The sequence below is a fragment of the Salvia hispanica genome, chromosome 4 (genome assembly GCF_023119035.1).
Source record: "Salvia hispanica cultivar TCC Black 2014 chromosome 4, UniMelb_Shisp_WGS_1.0, whole genome shotgun sequence".
Classification (NCBI taxonomy): Eukaryota; Viridiplantae; Streptophyta; class Magnoliopsida; order Lamiales; family Lamiaceae; genus Salvia; species Salvia hispanica.
In genome coordinates this window covers 19,912,681-19,934,618 of record NC_062968.1, presented here as the reverse complement: position 1 = coordinate 19,934,618, position 21,938 = coordinate 19,912,681, and the positions used below count along the sequence as shown (strand labels likewise).

Genomic DNA, 21,938 nt, shown 5'->3' with positions numbered 1-21,938 from the left:
CCCAAAAAAAACTTGTTGAAGGGTATTTTGGGAAATCAAAATATTATGAAACATAAAATACGTGTTTCTTCCCATCTCTCAATTATTCAATCGCTGATCTCTCATTTAATCTTCATCAATCTCCTTCTCGCAATTTTCTTCATCTTCATCGATCTCCTTCTCGTAATCTCCTTCAATCTTCATTCATCTCCATCATCGAACAATTGTGTTGCCTTAATTGCCTCAATTGGAAATTGAATTAGAGTAGAAATCATACTACGCTGGAAGAACCACGTGCTTGTGCGTCGACGATTCAATTTGAGAAACATCGAGAAACTTGAAGATTTCTCCATGAATTGGCCGCCGCCGCTGCCGGAGGAGGTGCTTCTCCCGCTCTTGCTTCGGCTGCTGCTGCTGCTCCCCTTCTTGTTCAGCCTCTTGAAGAACATCGAGAAACTTGAAGATTTCTCCATGAATTGGTGTCTCCGTTGATCTGATTGAGAATGGGAAATGGCGGTTGGTTACGATGAGTTTTGGGTTTTTTATTTTTGAGAATTATGAGAAAATTGTGTTGTTATTGGCTACAGATTTGGAGAAGAAAAAGTATAAAAATCATTGTTATTTCGATTTCTATATTTACTTCATTCAGCTAGACTATTACTTCATTCAGTTACATAACTACTTCATTCAGCTAGACTATTACTTTATTCGGATATTTCTGTTCTTCATTCCTTAGGTTCTGTACTTCAGTCCTGTAGTTTCTTACTTCATTTACATTTTGAATTTGAATTTGTTTAAACTTTTTGCAAGCTTAAAGAGAATAGATTGAAGTATTTTTTATAATGGCTATTAATCTTAAAGATAATAGAAAAAATATATAGTAGGAGTAGATTATTAATCTTACTTTGAAAGTATTTTCCATTTGTCAATCATCTATCAATAGTCAATAGATCTCTGAAATGATAAAGTGTATGAATGAAGTAACAGGAAACATGAATGAAGTAATAAGGTATATGAATGAAGTAACTGGAAACAAGAATAAAGTAATAAAGTGAATGATTGAAATACAATGAACAATCTGAAAAATGAAGTAAAAGGCAACACGAACGAAGTAATAAAGTGTACAAATGAAGTAACAGAAAACATGAATGAAGTAAAGTGTATGAATGAAGTACTATGAAGAATCTGAAAAATGAAGCAACAGGAAACATGAATGAAGTAATAAAGTGTACGAATGAAGTAACAGGTAACATGAATGAAGTTATAAAGTGTATGAATGAAGTTATAAAGTGTATGAATGAAGTACAATGAACAATCTGAAAAATGAAGCAATAGGCAACATGAATGAAGTAATTAAGTGTACGAATAAAGTAAGAGGAAACATGAATGAAGTAATAAAGTGTATTAATGAAGTACAATGAACAATCTGAAAAATGAAGCAACAAGCAACATGAATGAACTAAGATCTTATTAGTTTCTCTGAACTGAACTAAATCTGTTACGCAATGCAGTATTTCAGACTTATAATGAACAAAATTAAAAAACATGGACTTTATTCTCAATTGCTCAAAACAGATGTATGTCTATTCCAAAACTTTCCTAAAATCATCATTTCTTCTTTAAATATGATGCAATCATGTTCTCAACATCTATTACACTGTGTTTGCTTTCCTTCTTGTAATATGCTGCTGTAACGTTTTTGTTGTTGAAGAACGGATGGAGAACTGTGTTGTAAGTATAGTTTGCTAAGAATTAATATTGCAATGAACTAAATAACACACATGATGAACTAATAACCTCAAATAATGAAGTAATATGAATTGAACTGTATTGTATGCATAGTTTGCGAAGAATTATAATAGTAATGGACTAAATAACGCACTTGATGAAGTTATAACCTTAAGTAATGAAGTAGCGTAATATGAACTGATCTGTGTTGTATGCATAGTTTGCAAAGAATTATAATTGTAATGAACTAAATAACATACTCGATAAAGTTATAACCACATGTAATGAAGTAATATGAACTGAATAGGGTTTATGTATAAGTGTGCAGTTGGACTTGTACTTGTGTTGACTAAATAACCTAATTGATGAAGTTATAATCTCATTTAATAAGGTAGTGAACTTTAGTAATAACCTACCTAAAGTTTGATGAAGTAAAAAACTATTGTGATGAAGTGATATACTTGTTGAATGAAGTAAATGCACGTACAAATGAAGTAGTGATCACTCTTCCTGATCTACACTTGAATCATTTATAGTATTGGTTTATAAATTTCATCTCGTAAATGATTTAGTTTCGTCCGTTCATTACTTTGAGTCAACATAAAAGAAGACACAAACTATTGATAAATGATTGTCCAACAGAATATTTATCATGATAATCTTAATCATACGCTATATATTTTGTTTGGAAAGAGATTGGAAGGTTAAAGTTTGCAAAAAGTTTATACAAATTCTAAATCAAAGTGGAATGAAGTAATAAAGTACAAAAATGAAGTAGTTAACTACTAAAGTATCAAACCTATTGGAATGGAGTAAGAAATTACAAACAAATAAATGTATCACAACATTTTTAGAAAATCAATATACTAACAAAAGAATATCAATAAAACAACTCATCACTTATATTTGTTGCTTCTTCTTCTTATTTGTTTTGTCACAATTTCTTGAATCATGCCGACCAACCACGTGGCATTTTGAACATCTGTGACTAAGCTTGAACAAATCCTTTATTTCTTCATTTGGCACATCTACGACCGGGCTTGGACATATACTTTATTTGGCATAAAACATAAAAACTAATTGTTGTTAGTCAAAAATCATAACAAACACAATTATTTCAGTATGTAATAAATTGAAAATGAATAGATATTTACTTCATTCGAGTAGGATTTTACTTCTTTCTAAAACATTATTACTTTATTGGACTACGATTTTACTTCATTCCAGTGTTTGATCAGGTGAACTTTCCTTGTGATTTCATTTTTCTACCGATTGTGATTTAGCCAAAGGCCTATGAGTATATTTGACGCCTATATTGACCTTTTCCCGCGTTGCTTCATGAACTTATTGGACAAAAATAAAAAAACAAATACAAACAGATGAAGTAAATTAGAATTTCGAAAACTATAAAGCTTCAAACGAGTGTATTACAAGTTACAACAATGAAAAGCATTGGATAGACAAAGTAATTCTAAAGCAAGAAACGTACGGGGAGATTCATGTACTAATCCAGAGATGGAGAGGAAGTTGGGGTTGGATGGAGATGAAAAAGTAGACGCTGTCATCGATTATTACTTCATCAATCATGTTATTTAGTTCACCAAGATTTAACCAGTTCAAAAAATATAAACACAACACAGCCCCTAGACCATATACTCATGCATCTACACTTTAAATTCATTTTTTACCTTTGGTATGAGGGATTTCTGTCGAATTACTTACATCCTTCTTTGCTTCAGGGAAATGTTCACCTATACAAAAGAAACACATAATAAAAATACAATATATGGCCCACAGTTATAGTTAGTTCACTGGAATAGTCTGTTACTTCATCAAATAGGATACTTGGTTCATTACAAGTATTATTTCCATTCATATTAGAAGAAACACAGAATAAATATACAACATATGATCCATAGTTATAGATAGTTAATTGAAGGAGTATGTTACTTCATCAAAGAGGATATTTAGCTCATAAAGTTATTCTTAAATAAAATTAACAAACAACACAATTATTTTTATAAACCCCGATCCTAAAACCCTAAACCCATAAAACACAGTTTATTTCATTCTATAAGTAGTTCATTGGAAGAGACTGTTCCTTCATCAAGTAGGCTAGTTAGTTCATTACATATCATTTTACTGTTGCAAGTCAGTTTAACTTCATTTTTACCTTGTGGAAGACGATCTCCAGTTATCTGCTTCCTTCTAATTTGATTGTTTTGATTTACCCTTCACCTTACGAGTATATTGTGTGGCTATGTTGACAAAAATCAGAAACAAATTTATAAATATATGAAGTAAATTAGGTTTTAGAACTCTTCAAAGCTTTAAAAGTGTATTACCTGAGGCAGTTGTTCGTCCGGAACGCAATCGGCGTCCTTCATCTTCTATAGATGTGTTGTGCGTTTCAACCATTTTTGAATCAGCGTTGGATTTGAATTAGCCGCTTTAGTTGTTGAGCTTCACAACTCGAGATGCTTAATCGTTGATGAAATCGATTTGAGATGAGAAGTTAATTGGATGTAGGCGAAGTCGTATGAAGCGAATCGGGAATAAATTGATTGGGTGTTGATTTCAGTTGAGATGAAGGTACTTACTCGATCTGAGATGAAGATGCTAAATCAATCCTCAGTTGATGATGAAATAGAGTAGAGATTGAGATGAAATGCAGATGGAGATGAATCGGCTCTCAATTTTGAGATTTGGAGATTTGGAGAAGAAGAAGTAGCAGCGGGAATGTGAGAGAGTAATTTTGATTTGGATGTGTGTAGCCCTAAATTTTTAATCTCAATGCAAAATGACATAAATACCCCCGTGTTGAAGTAATTTGTGTACGTAATGAACTGCGAAAATTAACACTATAACATTTCATCTAATCCATCAAATTTAAGATCTAAGGGCCTAAATTTGGCCTCTAATTCGGTCTTTAAGACTTGATTTGTGAATAATGGGACTATATATATATATATATATATATATATATATATATATATATAGGGGTGCGTTAGGCTCCTTTGCACCCTAAGTGTCCTATTTCCTTCTTAATCTCAGCCCTTGGATCCTTGAATTGGATGGTTGTGATCAATGCATTACTAGTCTATAATGTTGCATTATTAGCCGTTGTGCATTATTAGAATGAAAATGTGCATTATTAGTCTATAATGTTGCATTATTAGCCGCTGTGCATTATTAGAATGAAAATGTGCATTATTAAATGACACGTGGCATTAATCTAACCGTCAGATGACAAAATCGTGGGGCTAGGATTAAGAAGGAAAAAGGACAAAAGATATGAAAAGTATTTGAATACATCCCTATATGTATATATATGATTGTGATCAATTGAGATTTTTTATGCTAATTGAGAAATGAGATGCAATATCAACCACTCATTTTTATTAAATGAGTGGTCCAGATTTTGTCACACAATAAATATTTTTAGATTAATTTAATACGAAAGGGCAGAATAGTAGTTTTAACAAAAACAACAAAAATTGAAGAAGAAGCGGCTCGTCAATTCTTCTCCGCCAATGAAAAGAAAGAGAGGAAACCAATTGCAAAATCGTTCTGGCAATTCCGGCGCAGCAGCAAGTGTCAACTGCAGTTATTGTACAAATTTTGCGAGAGGTAACGAAAAACTAATCTTTTTGTTTTATAATCCGAGTATTAAACGCAATTTTTTGTGGCGATTTTGGTTGTTTTGTTTGAGGAATCATTGAATTACGCATTCGTATTTGATGAATTATGATAGTTTGCTCCTTTTCTAGATTGAGTTCTGCTACGCTGATTGATTTCCTAATTCGTTGAAAATTTATGTTGTGTAATGCGGTGGTGTTCAGAACTCAATTGTTGTGATGATAGAATGCAATTGGTAATTTGTTGCTCATTACTTGTTTGATGAAAAGCATGTTAGAATTCTGATATTATATTGTTCTGAGGTTGGTCATTGTTCTGAGCTCCGAAGCTGTCAAAGAAGTTTAGCGAGAGTTTCGTGAAGGAGGGGCAAGCGTCGGCGTCAATTGGATTAAACTCACGTAAGCAAGCTGTTCCGGAAGATATAAGGGAGAATTTTACATGTGGTGTTTCTGATTCAATCGATTTGTTGACTTTTCATTGTGCTATGATTTTGTTGCATTAATTCGAAATTGTGGGGAATTTTAGTGTAATCATGTGTTAGAATTGAATTCAAATTTGTTTCTGTGAATCATTTGTTTTTATTTGAAGAAAATTGCATTATTTGAAAAAAAAATGTTGATTATTTTGTAATCTATTTACAATCTCAAGAATTTGATTATTAGGATGGAGTATATGTAGATCTATTGACATTTTATATAGCTATTGACATGTTGTTGACATTTTGCTATAAGTTGTTGATATTTGATGTCAACTACACATATAATGTCAAGTATGAATTGAATTGAAAATTTTAGTGTGATTGTGTGAGTGTGTGTGTTCAAGAACAGATGTTTTAGTATGGATTGAATTGAAATTGTTTTTCTTGGATAGGTTTAGGGGTAAAGGATCTGATGCTTTGTAGCTTCTTCTAGCAAATAGCTTTTCTGTCTGAATTTGTAGAACATTATTGTGACAGGTATTAATTCCAAATTTCCTCCCTTAAATAAATGAAAATTGAAATTTTGCTTGATGTATTGATGTGTTGAAGGCGATGATTAAGCTGAGTATTCCAGCGGAAGCAGGGCATTACGGTGTTTTGATTGAAAATTGCTGCAAGGCTGGTCAACATGATAGAGGTATGAAGATGCTTGACCAGCTCATTAAGAAGGATATCATATTATAAGGCCTCATATTACTTTGCATATGGAACCGAGTGCTTACATGATGAAAGGTCAAAAATTTTCTTCACTTGAGGTGGAAGCTTGTGCACCGGAGTTCAGGAGCGCGTGAACATGTACGCGCCACTTAGAGTGACGAATTTGAGCGCCAAGAGTAGTTGTTGCTTCATATGTCTCTGATTCAAGCTTCGTGGTTGTGAAATTGAACGATTTTGCTTTTGATTCGGAAATGTGAGATTGTTGGAAAGTTCTAGATTTATTGTTGATAAGCTGTTGAAATTTTGTTGTAAGTTATTGACATTTAATATGCAGGCTATTGACATGTGTTGTATGATCATGATGCCGGAACTTGTGTTAAATAAAAAAATTAAGATAAAATAGTTGTTAGTTTTTAACTGCAAGAATTGTTTTTGAGTTGTTGACACTATATAGAAGTTGTTGACAAGCTGTTAACATTTGATATATAAGTTGTTGACATTTTTCTATAAGTTGTTGACCGAGAAATTGTTGATTGCATGAATGGAAGTCGTTGTCGGTGAAAGCTGTTGACATTTTGTTTTCAATTGAATACTTCTACAGTAAAGAGATGTTTTGTTTCAGCATAAATTTCTTAAATCTGAGGCTTCTTTATACGAGTTGTTGACATTTGATATTGTGGCTATTGATATGTGAATTATAAGTGTTATTTTTTAGTTGTTGACATTTTAATACGAGTTGTTGACATTTGATATTCTCGACTATTGATATGTGAATTATAAGTGTTATTTTTTAGTTGTTGACATTTTAATACGGGTTGATGACATTTGATATTCTATCATTTTAGAAATGAAATGACGATAATACCCCCTAGTTGACATAATCATGTCAACTATACACATATAATGTCAACTATAAGTTGTTGACATTTGATGCAGCCACTCATTCACAAATTTCACGCGATGTCAACTATAATTATGTCAACTATGGTGCACATCGTGTCAACGACACATAAAAGTCATGTCAACTACGGTACATATCGTGTCAACTACATATACAAGTCATGTCAACTATGTTACATACTATGTCAACTACACGTACAAGCCATGTCAACTACTCATAGAAAACATGTGAAAAACAATTATAAGTCATGTCAACTACACGTACAAGCCATGTCAACAACAATCAGAGTTATTTTTTAGTTGTTAACATATACTACAAGTTATTGACATTTTCTTGTTAGTTGGTGATATTTGATTTTGCTCTCTATTGACATCTATCGTATGATTTCTTTTTAATTATAATATTTGTTTTCCGAGTTGTTGACACTTTATACAAGCTGTTGACATTTGGTTATAGGTTGTTGACATTTCAATATAATTTGTTGAACTGATTAACATTTGATATAACTGATAAGTTCAAAAGTCAGAATCCACAATAATAGTTTTAAAACCCATCCAAAAAATAAGTTAACATCAAACATTAAAATCACTTTTTGTTCACTTCTTATTTCTACGACTAAACAACTCCTTGTACTTGTTGTTTAGCTCAAGCAATTTGTCCATGTTTGCTTCTATCAAATCATGAGCCAGTTGTAACATCGGCAACCTCTGGTTATTGTAAATTGATGCAATCATCGTGTAGCAATACATTTGTCACCATATCTGATGGGAGTAGGTTCTGAGAAGAAGACCCAACTCCACTGTCATCTACATCAAGACTTTGTTCTTCATTCCCTTGCTGTTGCTCCTCATTATGAATGTATCTCTTCTTTATACGTCCTAAACCAAAAACTTCTGCACTGATCTCTCTATCTTCTCTAGCCTGAAGATGCTCACTTTTCCATCCTTTCATTAATGGAAATGTCCGAGGAACAGAACGCTTGTCTTTTGTAACTCTGTCTAAGTAGCAGAGCTGCATATGTTAAAAAATGCATGTCAATTACTAGTGTGTAGTGTCAACTCAATACACAAGCCACTTAAATAACTAATACAACTTATGTCAACTATAGTACAAGCTATATCAACTACACATACAACTCAATGTAATCATGTTAACGGTTAATAATCTGTAATGCAAAATGTAAAACATACCATAAGGAAGAGAAATGGTCCTGCAAAGGCGTTCTTCTCTGTCTTCGACCAATTTCCCATTGCAAACTTGAGGACATACATTGTATGTGATAAACAGTTGATATTTCTCACGTTATCCAGATCATCAATTATCTCTCAAATCTTAGATTTTATCATTCCACATGTTGATTGCTCAATCAATGCTGATTCTAATAGGACCAAGAACATTCTCTTGAACTGTGTTCCTCCTTGAAGATCTGCTAACATAAGTTGTTCAACAGCTTTATGGTTCACGTTTCCTAGTTTCGTATTACATTGTTCTGCTATCTCCCTCATGAAAGGTGCATTTCTTTTCCACTTATCTCTGGAGTAAGTAATGTCACCTCTTGGAAATCTGTATACAAGCTCCACATCCTCTTCAGTGATATGAATTTTTTTTCCCATTATAAAGCTTTATCTTGCACTTTTTTTCATCAAAACTTTTTAATAATGAGAATGCTAATCTACTAGGAATGTAATCAATGTTGAAATGTAGGACACTCTCAAAACCCAACTCCTTCACAACATTAATTTGTTCCTAATTCAGTTTGCTTATTGTATCAACAAAAAACAAAGGCTTCCTTTTCACTAGAAGCATTTGAGATAAATTTTCAGCAATCTCAATCCGTTTTTCATCCTTTACTGAGATACTGAAGTACTCATTTTTCGCTTTGATATTTTTCAGTTATTGGTTTTAAATCAAACATAATAAATCAATATCAATTATACACAATATCATGACAATAACAAGTATACTTTGTTGACAGCAAGTGCATGTATATTACTAAAATTACGTCAATAGATATACCAAACACAATTAACAGAAGTTCAGACATTAAGTATACTCTATCATTAACAGGTATATCCCATATATAGCAAGAACAATTATCTTTTACTATTATGTCAATAGTTAAAGTTTATAATGTTGACATACCTTGTTGATTATCTTATAAAGTTTATGGCAAGCATACCCTGTTCACATAAATATGACTATGTAAACAACTATTCAAACAAACACACAATATGGCAATAGCTATTGATATACTATTACGACCATACATATGTTTTCTACAGCCATCCTAACAGTCATTCAAATAAGCATACACTATGTCAAACAAGCATACACTATGTCAATATAATTATGTCAACACCTATTCAAACAACCATACACTATGTCAATAGCTATTGACATACTACTACAGCCATACATATGTTTTCTACAACCTACCTAACAGCCATTCAAACAAGCATACACTTTGTCAAACAAGCATACACTATGTCAATATAATTATGTCAACAATCATTCAAACAATCGCACACTATGTCAACAGTATATTATTATAGCTATGTCAATAGCGATAAATTTAAAATGTCAATAATCTTAAAAATTTAAACAAATCCTTAACTGGAAGGTGATGCTTGTCCTCTTCCGTTTTTTCCAGAAGCATTGTTCATTTCCATCTCTTCCGATTCTACCATTGCTAATAAAAAAAAATCAGCAGAAATTGATTTCATAAGAAAACGAATCCAGATGTGTGGTAATACACTAAAATCGAAGCAATATACTTAAAATTTGAATCAATTTCTTAACCTGAAGAAGTCGCTTCAACGACCGCCGATTTGGAATGCCTTTTTCTGGATGCAATCGCCGCTTCAGCTTCAACTATTTCTTCGATCCTCATTTTTCGAAATTAATTGATGTAGAAAACTGACCGAAATCTAAGATTGGGAAATGAATCGCAACGAAGAGGAGAGAAGATTCAAAATTGTATTTAGAATCGCGATGAATCGCGACAGAAACTTGGGAGAGAACTTTGAGAAACCGTTCGAGAGTTTTACAGAGTATTTAGAATATAATTTAAACATTTTAGAACTAAAATGACAAAAATACCCGTGTTGACATAAACTACAGGTTGTTGACATCGCGCGAATGAGTGGCCGTGGTTGCATCTCAATTCTCAATTAGGCCCAAAAATCTCAACCTAACAAGACCTATTATGTCAACAACAACATTTTACAAATAATTAATGTCAATAACAAATATTTTCATGTCAATGACCTATATTATTTATGTCAACAACAACGTTTTACATATAATTCATATCAACAATAATGTTTTACATATAATTTATGTCAACAACATATTTCATAAAATTTATGCCAACAACCTATATAATTCATGTCAACAACAAACGTTATTATGTCAACGAGCTATATAACTCATGTAAAAAATAAACATCTTCATGTCAACAACTTATATAATTTATGTCAACAATAATATTTTAGGCAATATCACAAACACCTTATCTACACAACTAAAAAATTCCAGCACCACAATCGAATTAAAAGCTGCATTCATATATTCAGATCAAAGATTGAAACATTACTTCTCAACTAGCAGTATACTTAATTGTTCAGATAAAAGGAAGTTAGATCTAAACAACAGCTATTGTGATTCTGTGATGCAAGCAGTAGTAAAGAAAAATCACTCAATTGACTAAAGAGAACTTGAAATCCTTAACCTAACTGAGTGATGTTCTTCATTTCCCCAATTTCACCCTCCCACCCCAATATTCGTATAACTCAGCTCTAGCATACACAATTAATCAAACCATAACCTCGCAAACAAAAAAAATTTGACACACAGAGATCCGTTTGATTGAAGAAAACCTACCTTGGAAAGAATGTTCTCAAAAATTCAATCTCAAAAATTGCTGACGGCGGATTCTCCGATGCGGTCGATTGCGTCGACGAGATCTCCCCAGCAGGAGTCGCCATAGATGGTAGGGAGGAGGAATTGGAGCCCCTCGTACATATCGAGGTATTTGAAGAGCTTCTCGGCGGATCTCTTCGCCATGGCCGTCGTGTCGGCGAAATCGAGGAGTTGGATCACGACGCCGCGGATGATGTTGCTGAGGTAGCTCCGGCAAATCAATGGGTAGTGAGCGAAGACGGACTCGCCGAGGCGTTTTTCGCCGGGGAAGATTAGATCTGAGCAGGATCCACCGCGAGGTCTCCGCCTCCAGCGTCTCCGGCGAGAAGGAAGGGGATTAAGAGAGAGAATGTGGAGACGTGAGAAATCACGACAGACTGCTTCAATTGGGTTTGTTTTCGTTTATTTTTACTGAATTTACCATTCTACCCTTTCATATTAAATTAATCTGAAAATATTTATTGTGTGGCAAAATCTGGACCACTCATTTAATAAAAATGAGTGGCTGATATTGCATCTCATTTCTCAATTAGCCTAAATAATCTCAATTGATCTCAATCCTATATATATATATATAGAAGTTTGTGTTAAAACGACAACCTCTCTTAAAATGACACCGTGACACCGCTTATACATCAATATTATAAACGCTACACAACAATATTACAAACACTACACAAAGAATCTATAGATTGCTTGTATAGTGTGTCGGATATTGCTGGCCAAGAAATATTGCTGGATAAAGACCACCAAATTGCTGACCATCTTTTTCTAGATTTTTTTTTTGCCACGTGACAACTTATTATTCGTCCACGTGTACAAATGATTGGCTAGGAATGGTAGTATGATGTTATTTTAAGGGGTGGTGGCACCCTAACATGCCTATATATATATATATATATATTATATATAGGTTTGTGTTAAAATGACAACCCCTTTTAAAGTGACACCGTGACACCACTTATACAACAATATTATAAATGCTACACAACAATATTACAAACACTACACAACAATCTATAGATTGCTGTATAGTGTGTCGGATATTGATGGACAAGAAAAATTGTTGCATAAGGTGCAAGCATATTGCTGGCCGTCTTTTTTGCGGTTTTTTTTTTTGCCACGTGGCAGCTTATTATTCGTCCACGTGTACAAATGATTGGCTAGAAATGGTGGTATGATGTTATTATAAGGGGTGGTGGCACACTAACATGCCCATATATATATATGGCAAAATTACAATTAGTTTAATAGTTTATATTAAAATAATTGATTGTAATCAATTAGTGCTTCCAATTGATTGAGTAAATGTGTATATTAATTGATTGTGAACAATTATATTCTTGATCAAAATGGAACGTATATATTAATTATTTTAATAGCTACTTTGATGGAATGACTCTAGACCATGTTTATCAGCAACCATCCAACCCAACTCAACCATCAACTTTTTCAATATTTAATTTATTTCTATCTCCACCACATCATCTTCCACATCATCAATATTCATCCAACCCAACCACACCTATTTTCATGGTTTATCAATTACCACCCAACCACACTATTATACATTTATTTTAATATCATTTTTTAAATAATAATATTATTACATGAATATTTATTATTGAATAATAAAATTTATTAAAAAATGCAATAAATAACAAACTAAAAATTATAGAGACAAACTTAAAAAAAACATAAATTACAATAATTGAATTACGAAATTGAAAATACATAATTAGTACTCAAACATAAGATGAAAACTAGACATTAAATTGGAATTGCCGAATTTCGCCGATATATGCTCAACCAAATCGTTTAGCAGAGCTTTGTGAGCTTCTCTGTTTTGAAGTTTGGCTTTATTTTTCATTTAAGAAGCTAGACTCGCGATCCTATTCGTAGAATATATGAAATCATTATTCGCATCTCCACCTTCATTCTCACGACTACTTCGTCCAAATCAATCTTGAATAAATTCGGCTAGATCACAATAGTTTGAATACGTGTTTCTTTCATCTTCCACTATCATATTATGCAAGATTATGCAAGCAATCATTATTTTTCCCATAATATCACGATCCCAAATAAGACATGGGCATTTGATAAAAGCAAAACGAGCTTGCAAAACACCAAAAGCTCGCTCAACATCTTTTCGCGCGGACTCTTGATGTTGAGCAAACAATATGTGCATCATCGTTTGTGGACCTGAATAGATTTGACAAATGCCGCCCATTGAGGATATATGCCATCAGTAAGATAATACCCCATAATTTTTCCGTGGCCATTTACTATGTAATTGACCTTCGGTGCTCGACCTTAAAAGCATGCCAGATCCACAGATCTTGAGATGCTACTGCTACCAAGATGATTGTCGGACTCCCGCTTCTTCCGGCATATTGTCCAGCCCATGAAGTGGGACAATTTTTCCATTCCCAATGCATGTAGTCAATACTACCCAACATGCCTAGAAACCCACGTTGTTCTCCAATATGCAGAAGTCTTGCCAGGTCTTCTTCGGTGGGCTTTCACAAGTATTCATCGTCGAAGTTAGAAATTACACCTTCAACGAACTTGAAGGTGCAAGTCGGCTGTTGTCCCGTAGGCCAACACCCTCATCACTGCTGTACATTTCTGAATGGCAGACATACCAAGCCGAGCAGTAGCATCACACTTTTGCATAAAAAAGTTGTCGGTCTCCACGAGCTTGTTCATTATTTTTTCGAACAAAGGTTTTCGCATGTGATACCTTGTTCGGAAAAAATCTGGAGGATAGATTGGATCTTCAGCAAAGTATTGCTCGAAAATAATATCATGACCCTCCTCGCGTTTCCTTTCAATGTATCTCCTTCTAGATCTAACCGTCAGGGTTGTAGGTTGTGAAGACATGGTTGTTGGCCAAATAGCTATATCCTGGATTAGTTGATCGAGTTGCTAATTTTGTTCAACAATTTTTTCTTCCCATTCATTGTCTTCGAGAAGATTGGAAGTTTCAAAATTAGAACTTGATGACATTTTTTAGGGAGAGTTGGCTCAATAATTGTGAGAGGATTTGTATGTAATTTTCGTGAAGCATATGGGTAAATTTATAGAAGTTATTTGTTGAGCATAGGCTTCCACTACTATTATTTGTGAGCACATGGGTTTTCTTTGGATTCTACCACCACTTGTGATAAAAAAAAAATGACTTGTAATGTAGTCATACTTTGATTTTCGTGATCACATAGGTTTCTATTGGATTCTACCACCACTTATGATGGAGAATGGCTTGTCATGTAGTCATACTTTGATTTTCGTGATCAAATGGGTTTCTATTGGATTCCACCACCACTTGTGATGGAGAATGGTTTGTCATGTAGTCATACTTTGATTTTCGTGATCACATGGGTTTCTATTGGATTCCATCACCACTTGTGAGTGGAAAATGACTTGTCATGCAGTCATACATTGATTTTCGTGATCACATGGGTTGCTAATGGATTCCACCACCACTTGTGAGTGGAAAATGACTTGTCATGTAGGCATACTTCCATTATTCGTTATCACATGGGTTACTAATGGATTCTACCACCACTTGTGAGTGGAAAATGACTTGTCATGTAGGCATAATTCCATTATTCGTGATCACCTGGATTTCTAATGGATTCCACCACCACTTGTGAGTGGAAAATGACTTGTCATGTACGCATACTTCCATTATTCATGATCACATGGGTTTCAAATGGATTCCACCACCACTTGTGGGTGGAAAATAACTTGTCATGTGGGCATACTTCCATTATTCGTGATCACATGGGTTACTAATGGATTCCACCACCACTTGTGAGCATATTTTATCTATTCATGCTTTGATTGAAGGGCTTATCACATAAACTGGAAATTACATAAGCAACGAAAATTGGAGATTACATACTAAGCAACGCCAAATAAAAGTTACATACTAAGCAACAGAAATTGGAGATTACATACTAAGCAATAGAAGTTGAAAGTTACATACTAAGAAACATACATTGAAAATAGATAAACTATGATCACTTCCCAAACAATTCTGCTATTAAATTGCGTTTCAGCGTTTCTTCTTATGGAGTTAAGTCCCTCCTAGCCATCAGCGGAGTAAGGATAGCTGCCTTGATGTTCCGTTCCTGAATATCACTAGCTGCCTTGATCTTCCGTTCTTGAATATCACATTCCCTTTCACATGTGACTCTCATTTCACGCAGTGCTGCAGTGAAATCATTAGGAACCGTATATGATGGTGTTGCAACTTCTTTGCCTTTTCTTTTAGCCTTAGCCTTAGCTTTAGCTTTATCTCTTCCAATAGGACGTTGTAATGTTGAAGAAACACTCCCAGGTGTGGAGTTGATTGAGGTCCTCCCTCCTCACTAGTCCTCGACCTTTCTGAGCTTCCACGACTTTCTTCAAGGCTGCCGTCGTCTGGCTGGTATCGCGATGAACCGGTGTTATTCAACTTCAATTCCCACTTGGGATGGTGTCGCATCACGCTCTCAAACACCTTATGGTGAGTAAATTTACTCTTACCATAGATTTGTTGAGCTGCTATCTCAATGTCCTCATTAGATTCGCCGCTCGTAGCTCGATCGTGTGCATACTTGTATGCACCAATCCACTTAGAGACATTTGTGTTGAGTCGTCTGTAGCGCTGTCTCAATGACTCCAAACTCCTTTGTTTGCCCATTGTTGGATTTTCTTTTCTTGTTTGTTCATATTGATCAAGAATATTTTCCCATAGATTCGCACTAGTTCGGTTGGTGCCAACACATGCATTTGTGTTGATGAAACACCAAGCAGACATTAGTGTAATGTCTTCTTGCGCATTCCAACCATGTGGAGCGTTTGAAGCATTCACGTTAGTTTCTAATTGGCTAGAATTTGGAAAATTATCAAAGCTAGGGAAATAATCTTGGGAAGGACTAAAAGTTTGAGAATGATTGAAATTTTGGGTTGAGTAGAAAATTTGAGAATCAGAGAATATCTCATCATCATCCATGATGAACAACAAAGAGGACTAAAAAAATAAGAAATTATACCAAAGAAAGGATTATAGAATGAGAAAAGATAAGATTTTTTTTTTGCAAAGCTATAGCAAATGTGGTCTCTATTTGTAGAGAATGAAAAATTATTTTTAAGATGTATTAATTATAAAAAAAATCAACCAATGAGAATGTGCCATTTGGCACAATCTCATTGGCTGAATCATTAATAAAATTGACCAACCAAGTGGTTGGTGGTTGCCATTTGACCGACCTTTGTCTAGGAGAGAGAGACCCTTGAATTCATTTTTTATTTTTATTTTTAAATGCATGGTGATGTGGCGGTCGACCATGGAATACCGATAAACGTGGTCTTAATGTTTTATAATTAGGGTTTGTTCTCTCTCTGCCTATAAATACAAGTGTGGTGATCCCATCAAATCACACACATTACAAAGAATACATAAACGAGGGAAAGAGAGAGAAACAAAATCTTTGGAGTTGGTGTTGCTCTACTACGCCAAAGAAAGTCCGAGGAAGTTCTCTCTGTCTTCACCAATCGCTTCCGGTATGGATCATAAAGTTAAATTTTTGATCCATTATGTTTATGGTTAATACGTGAAATACATGATGTTCAAAGATCTTGTTTTATTTATATTCAATTATGTATTCTTGAATATATTATGATAAATAATTTCCAACACTTTACTCTCCCGGCTGCCTCGATCTAGGCGAGGTAGGCGCGGAGGTCGTCGCAGTTGGGACTGTTGAAGTCTCATCCGTCGTCGAATAACTGGAAGCGGATGGCGCCGCTGCCGAGGGGGTGGGGCGGCCTTCGTCGGTGATACTTTTGGCCTTTCGGATGCTGGCACCGACGGCTTCGGGGATGCAGAAGGTGAAGAGGACGCCCAAGTGATACGCTCAGATTTTGCACTGTTTTAAGGCCATTATTTGATCCGTTTTTTATGTCAAAGTCACTCTACACGTCCATTATTTGCATATTTTGTCTATTTTGGTATTTTGACGTGTTTTGTGAGAAATGTGCATAATTGGGCCGAAAAAGAGAGCCAAAAAATCAAGTTTGGAAATCTGGAGTCGAGACGGCGACCGGCGACCGCCGCGGATGTGTGCGGCGACCGCCGGCGCCAGGCGGACAGATCAATGCAGCGGTCCGCCTTGGAAAAATGTGCTTGGAAGAAAAGTCTCTGTCCGGCGACCGCCGAAGACGTGCGGCGGTCCGCCGCCGAGGGAACAGACTCTTTGGACTCCAACGCGGGCGACCGCCGGCCAAGGTGCGGCGGCCCGCCGGAGAAAGGCGGTGAATTCGAGAAGCCCTAGATTTGCGCCCAGATTTACCATATTTTGGAGATCTTTTCCTTCTACAACAAGGAATGGCTTTCCCCTATAAATAAGACCTCAAGCTTCATCAAAAAGGAGAGAACTTTTACTTGCAAATTACTTCATAGAGATCAAGACCTAGAATACTTCATTGGTGCAAGGAGTTGGAGAAGGATTTCAAGAACATCAAGAACGACAAGGATTCAACCTACGAGTTTTATTTGCTTTAGTTTTATGTTCAAATTGTCTTCCTTTCAATCTATGTTTTTAGCTTATTCAATTATGTGTAACTAAACTCATAGGATTCTAGGGATGTGTTAATAACGACTTTGGTTATACAAATTCCTTTTTCAATTTAATATCCGTTTTGTTTTTACTTTGTTTCTTCCCTAAGTAATTTTGATGATGCATGATTGAGTGACACAATCGTGTATGATTTAATATAACTTGCTTCATAACTGTGACAGAGTTCTAGCGAGTTAGATTCACTTAGTAGACACTGTAGTTAGCTTCCTTTAAAATGACACTGTTAATTGAGAGTGGGGACTTTTCAAGGGTCTTAGGAGCTTTTTGGAGTTACGTGTTAGGTTTGACAACCCTAATCTTGTAATCAGCGTTTATATCGCATGAGCATAAGCTAGGTGACTCATTCTATCAAAGTAATAACTGTGCTAGGGTATTGTAGTTGGAATTTTGTATAACCATAACTGTGAACACACATCCATCTCTCCAAATTTGTGGAGATCTCAAACACTCTCAAGTTGAATGGTGTCGATGACGATGCCATAAGGGTAAGACTCTTTCCCTTTTCATTAACTGATTCGAGTGGTTTGAATGTATGCCAAGAGAAAAGGTCTCCACATGGAAGGACATTGTAGCTGCCTTCCTCGACAAGTACTATCCGCCGGGCACAATTTTGAAGCTCAAAAGCGAGATCTTCCAATTCATACAAGGTCATGACGAACCCCTCTATGAGGCAAAGCCCTTCTCCAAAAGTGCCCTAACCATGGTTTTACCGTGGACCATCAGGTAGGAATTCTCTATAATGGGTTTAACGAGAAAATTTGTGCTATGCTTGATTCAGGTGCAAATGGAGGGTTCTTAAGGAAGTCAGGTGAGGAAGCCATGGTGGTGATAGAGTAATTCACCACCAACAACAGGGGGTGGTCGAAAGAAAGGCATAACCTAAAAAGGATAGTTGCAGTTGAAGAAGCCGAGGAAAGCTCTTTTGCAAAGGAATTGGCCGAGCTTCGAGTTAGGGTAGACCAAATGGATTCATCAAGGAAGGAGGACCCGATTCCACCAACCTCTATTATAGCAGTCTCTAAACCCGAAACTCCTACCCCGACAGTGGAGGAAATCAACTACATGCAAGGAGGCGGTTCCAATAGAAATTACAACAATAATTATCGCCCTAACCAGGGGGGTGGTAATTTCAATAATTATAATGGAAACCGACCTCATCCTAATCTCTCTTATTCTAACAATAATTACTTGCAACCCCCGCAGAATTTAATGTTAGCAAGGGAGGAGTAGTTGAGACACTCAAGAAGGAGGAAAATTATGAACAAGGGATCACAAGGATCTTGGAGATAATCGCGCAAGACAGGAAGGTTAATGACACCAAGATCGGAGTGGTCGAAGCTAGAATAAACAACCTCGAGCAGGAAATGAACACGATCTCAACTGCCATAGCCAACATCAACACGCAAATGGAGCAAATCCAAAAGAAGTTAGATGAGGACAGGGCAAAGGCAGCCGCAGCAGTGGACGGCGTCAACAAAAAGTGGGTGGGAAAGCAGAAAACTGGAGACTGCCCAGTCGCCGGCGGACCACCGCACACCACGCGGCGGACCGCCACTGAAGCACAGAATGAAGTCTGCCCAGCCGCCACAGAGAAGGCAGAAGCACCCGCTCAGCAGGGACTCGTGCGCAAAATGGGATTGTGCTACCTTTCCAGCCAAAGAGGAAGTTTAAGCTCGAAGAGCAGTTCAAACATTTTTTGAACATGTTTTGTAAAATTCATACTAACATTCCTTTAGTTGAATCGTTGCAGGAAATATCCAGGTACGCAAAGCTACTAAGGGAGGCGGTGATGAGGAAGAGAAAGCCAACAAAAGCCGACCTTAAGTTACCACATCATTGCAGCGAGATCATCCAAAAGGAGAAGGCAGTGAAGCAGAGAGATCCAAGCCAAATCATTATCCGATGCCGGATTGGAGAGGGAAAGGTTGACAAGCCCCTATGCGATCTAGGATCTTCCATCAATCTCATGCCGCTGAAGTACTACGAAAAGCTCAACATCGGGCCACTCAAAACTTCAGACGTAACACTCAGGTTGGCCGATAACTCGACCATAAAAACTTTTGGTATGATTGAGGATGTCTTAGTGAAAATAGATGATTTCATTTTCCCCGCCGATTTTATTGTGCTTGACATGGAAGTAGACAAGAACGTCCCTCTATTCTTAAGGAGACTTGCCACTTGCAAAGCTTTGATTGATGTAGGTCGTGGCGAGATCACAATTAGCGACAACCATAGTCAATCCACCTATAAGATCGAAAGCGAGATGCTCAAGTTTGAGGAAGCAAAGCGGGCAAAGATGGAACAACAGTGTAGGGCAGTCATGATCACGGATTTGACCAAACCTCAAGACCCCTTTGAAGTGAAGGATCCTACTACCTCCACTATTTACAATGTCAACAAGGTAAGACGTTCTCCAAAAAAGGACGATACTAATCCCTCCACCTCTATCCCGCAGAAAAAGAAGCAAAAGAGGAAGAAGGCAACCAAGGAGGACCCCGAGATTTATGTTATCAAAACAAATAAGGGGAAATACAAGTGGTGGAAGAAGCTAGGGACCAAGTTGCTCCCTATGCCCATTTTCAACACTCGGGTCGCTGATCCGCCCAATTAGTGGGCCACTTCAAGTCGAGCTAACGACTAAAAACAAAAGCGTTTGTTGGGAGGCAACCCAATTTTTCGTTGATTTAGTTATTTTCTTTATTTTCGTTTTTTGTTTTTGTTTAAAAAAATATATATATATTTTACGCGTGGCGGTCGCCGCACTAAACACGGCGGTCGCCACACGTGTTTTCACATGTGCAGGATAGGTCGGGCTTAGGGCAGGCTTAGGGCGGGCCGGATAAACCGCTGAACGGCCCGCCACGAACCGCTGTTTTAAACGCCCGTGCGGCGGCCCACCGCGCGCAGTCCAGAAACAGGAATGCAGTTATAGAAGGTATGTTTTCCATTCATTCTCCCATTCCTTCTCAAATTCCTTCCTTGCACACAACCCCCACCTTTATAAACCACCAATTTCACACACCCACACCATAATTCTCTCAATTCTCTTCAAGTTTAGAGTTCTTCATCTCCAATTCTCAACCAACACAAGGTATGCATCCTACCTAAATTTCTGGGTTTTGTTCTACTTCTTCCATGGATATTAAGCATGTTTTGGATGAATTGTTCGGTGAAAACTCTTATTTTATGATGGGGGATGATTGTGTATGCTTATTTGTGGATTTCCATGGTGATATTGTGTTTTGGTGATAGTTTTGAAGCTTTGTGAATAGTGATTCCTTCTTGTTTCTACTTGTTTTAATGTTGCAATCATGTTCATAGCATTGTGAGGCTATTATTATTTCCATGAATTGCAATAATTTAGTATCCTATAGAGATTGTTGATATGTATTGATCTATTGTTGATACGTCTCTGCATGGGGGATGAATTCACGTTGGGGGATGGATTTGTGTTTCCTAGTTTGGGTGTTTATGTCCTACATGTTTCTATGCTACCATCTAGGAAGTTTTATTCAGATAAGCTTGCACTTACATGTCTTACATTTTGATACGTTGGTTTTGTCTATAAGAGTGCAAGTTTGGGGGAACCTTTGATTTTCCCATTATTGGTACACCATCTAATTGTTGTACTTTCCGTTTGTAGGAAAATGGGATCAAAGGAAAAGACCGAGAACGCGAAGAACTATGGCATTAGCCTTGCCTCGGACGAGCAAAAGGCTATGTAGAAGAAGTTGTCAGCGCGAGAGACGGCGCCCTCAAGATACCCCCACGATTTCCCTCTTCAAACTTTGGGGATCGCGGAGGACTTTTGGGCGTTAGGTGATGTAGGTGACGGGAACGGCCTTCGATACATGTTCGAGAGGAAGTGGCCGTCGTTTAGAAAGTATACTCTCGAGTTCCTAAGCTCTTTGAAAGTCACAAAGGATCGCCGGCAAAACTTTCCGCTTAGCATTGATTTCCGCCTAGGCAACCGATGGCACTCGCTCACCATGGAGGATCTTTG

At 36.4% G+C, this 21,938-nt stretch overlaps 1 protein-coding gene and 1 pseudogene across 1 annotated transcript; one reads left to right on the top strand and one right to left on the bottom strand.

Moving 5' to 3' along the window:
- LOC125220589 overlaps positions 1-18,416 on the bottom strand; it is a 34,555-nt pseudogene extending 16,139 nt beyond the window's left edge.
- Positions 18,417-18,467: 51 nt separating this feature from the next.
- Positions 18,468-20,546, top strand: LOC125220588. The gene is made up of 5 exons (XM_048122742.1): positions 18,468-18,658; positions 18,714-18,743; positions 18,790-19,058; positions 19,139-19,557; positions 19,686-20,546. Exons 1-5 carry the CDS (start codon positions 18,468-18,470, stop codon positions 20,544-20,546), a joined length of 1,770 nt encoding a protein of 589 aa, XP_047978699.1.
- Positions 20,547-21,938: the final 1,392 nt, after the last annotated feature.

Coding starts and splice junctions, on each gene's coding strand:
- LOC125220588 (XM_048122742.1), top strand. CDS start 18,468: ATGCCAAGAGAAAAGGTCTCCACATGGAAGGACATTGTAGCTGCCTTC. Junction 18,659..18,713: donor GTTTTACCGTGGACCATCAG/GTAGGAATTCTC, acceptor TGCTTGATTCAG/GTGCAAATGGAGGGTTCTTA. Junction 19,558..19,685: donor CACCCGCTCAGCAGGGACTC/GTGCGCAAAATG, acceptor GAATCGTTGCAG/GAAATATCCAGGTACGCAAA.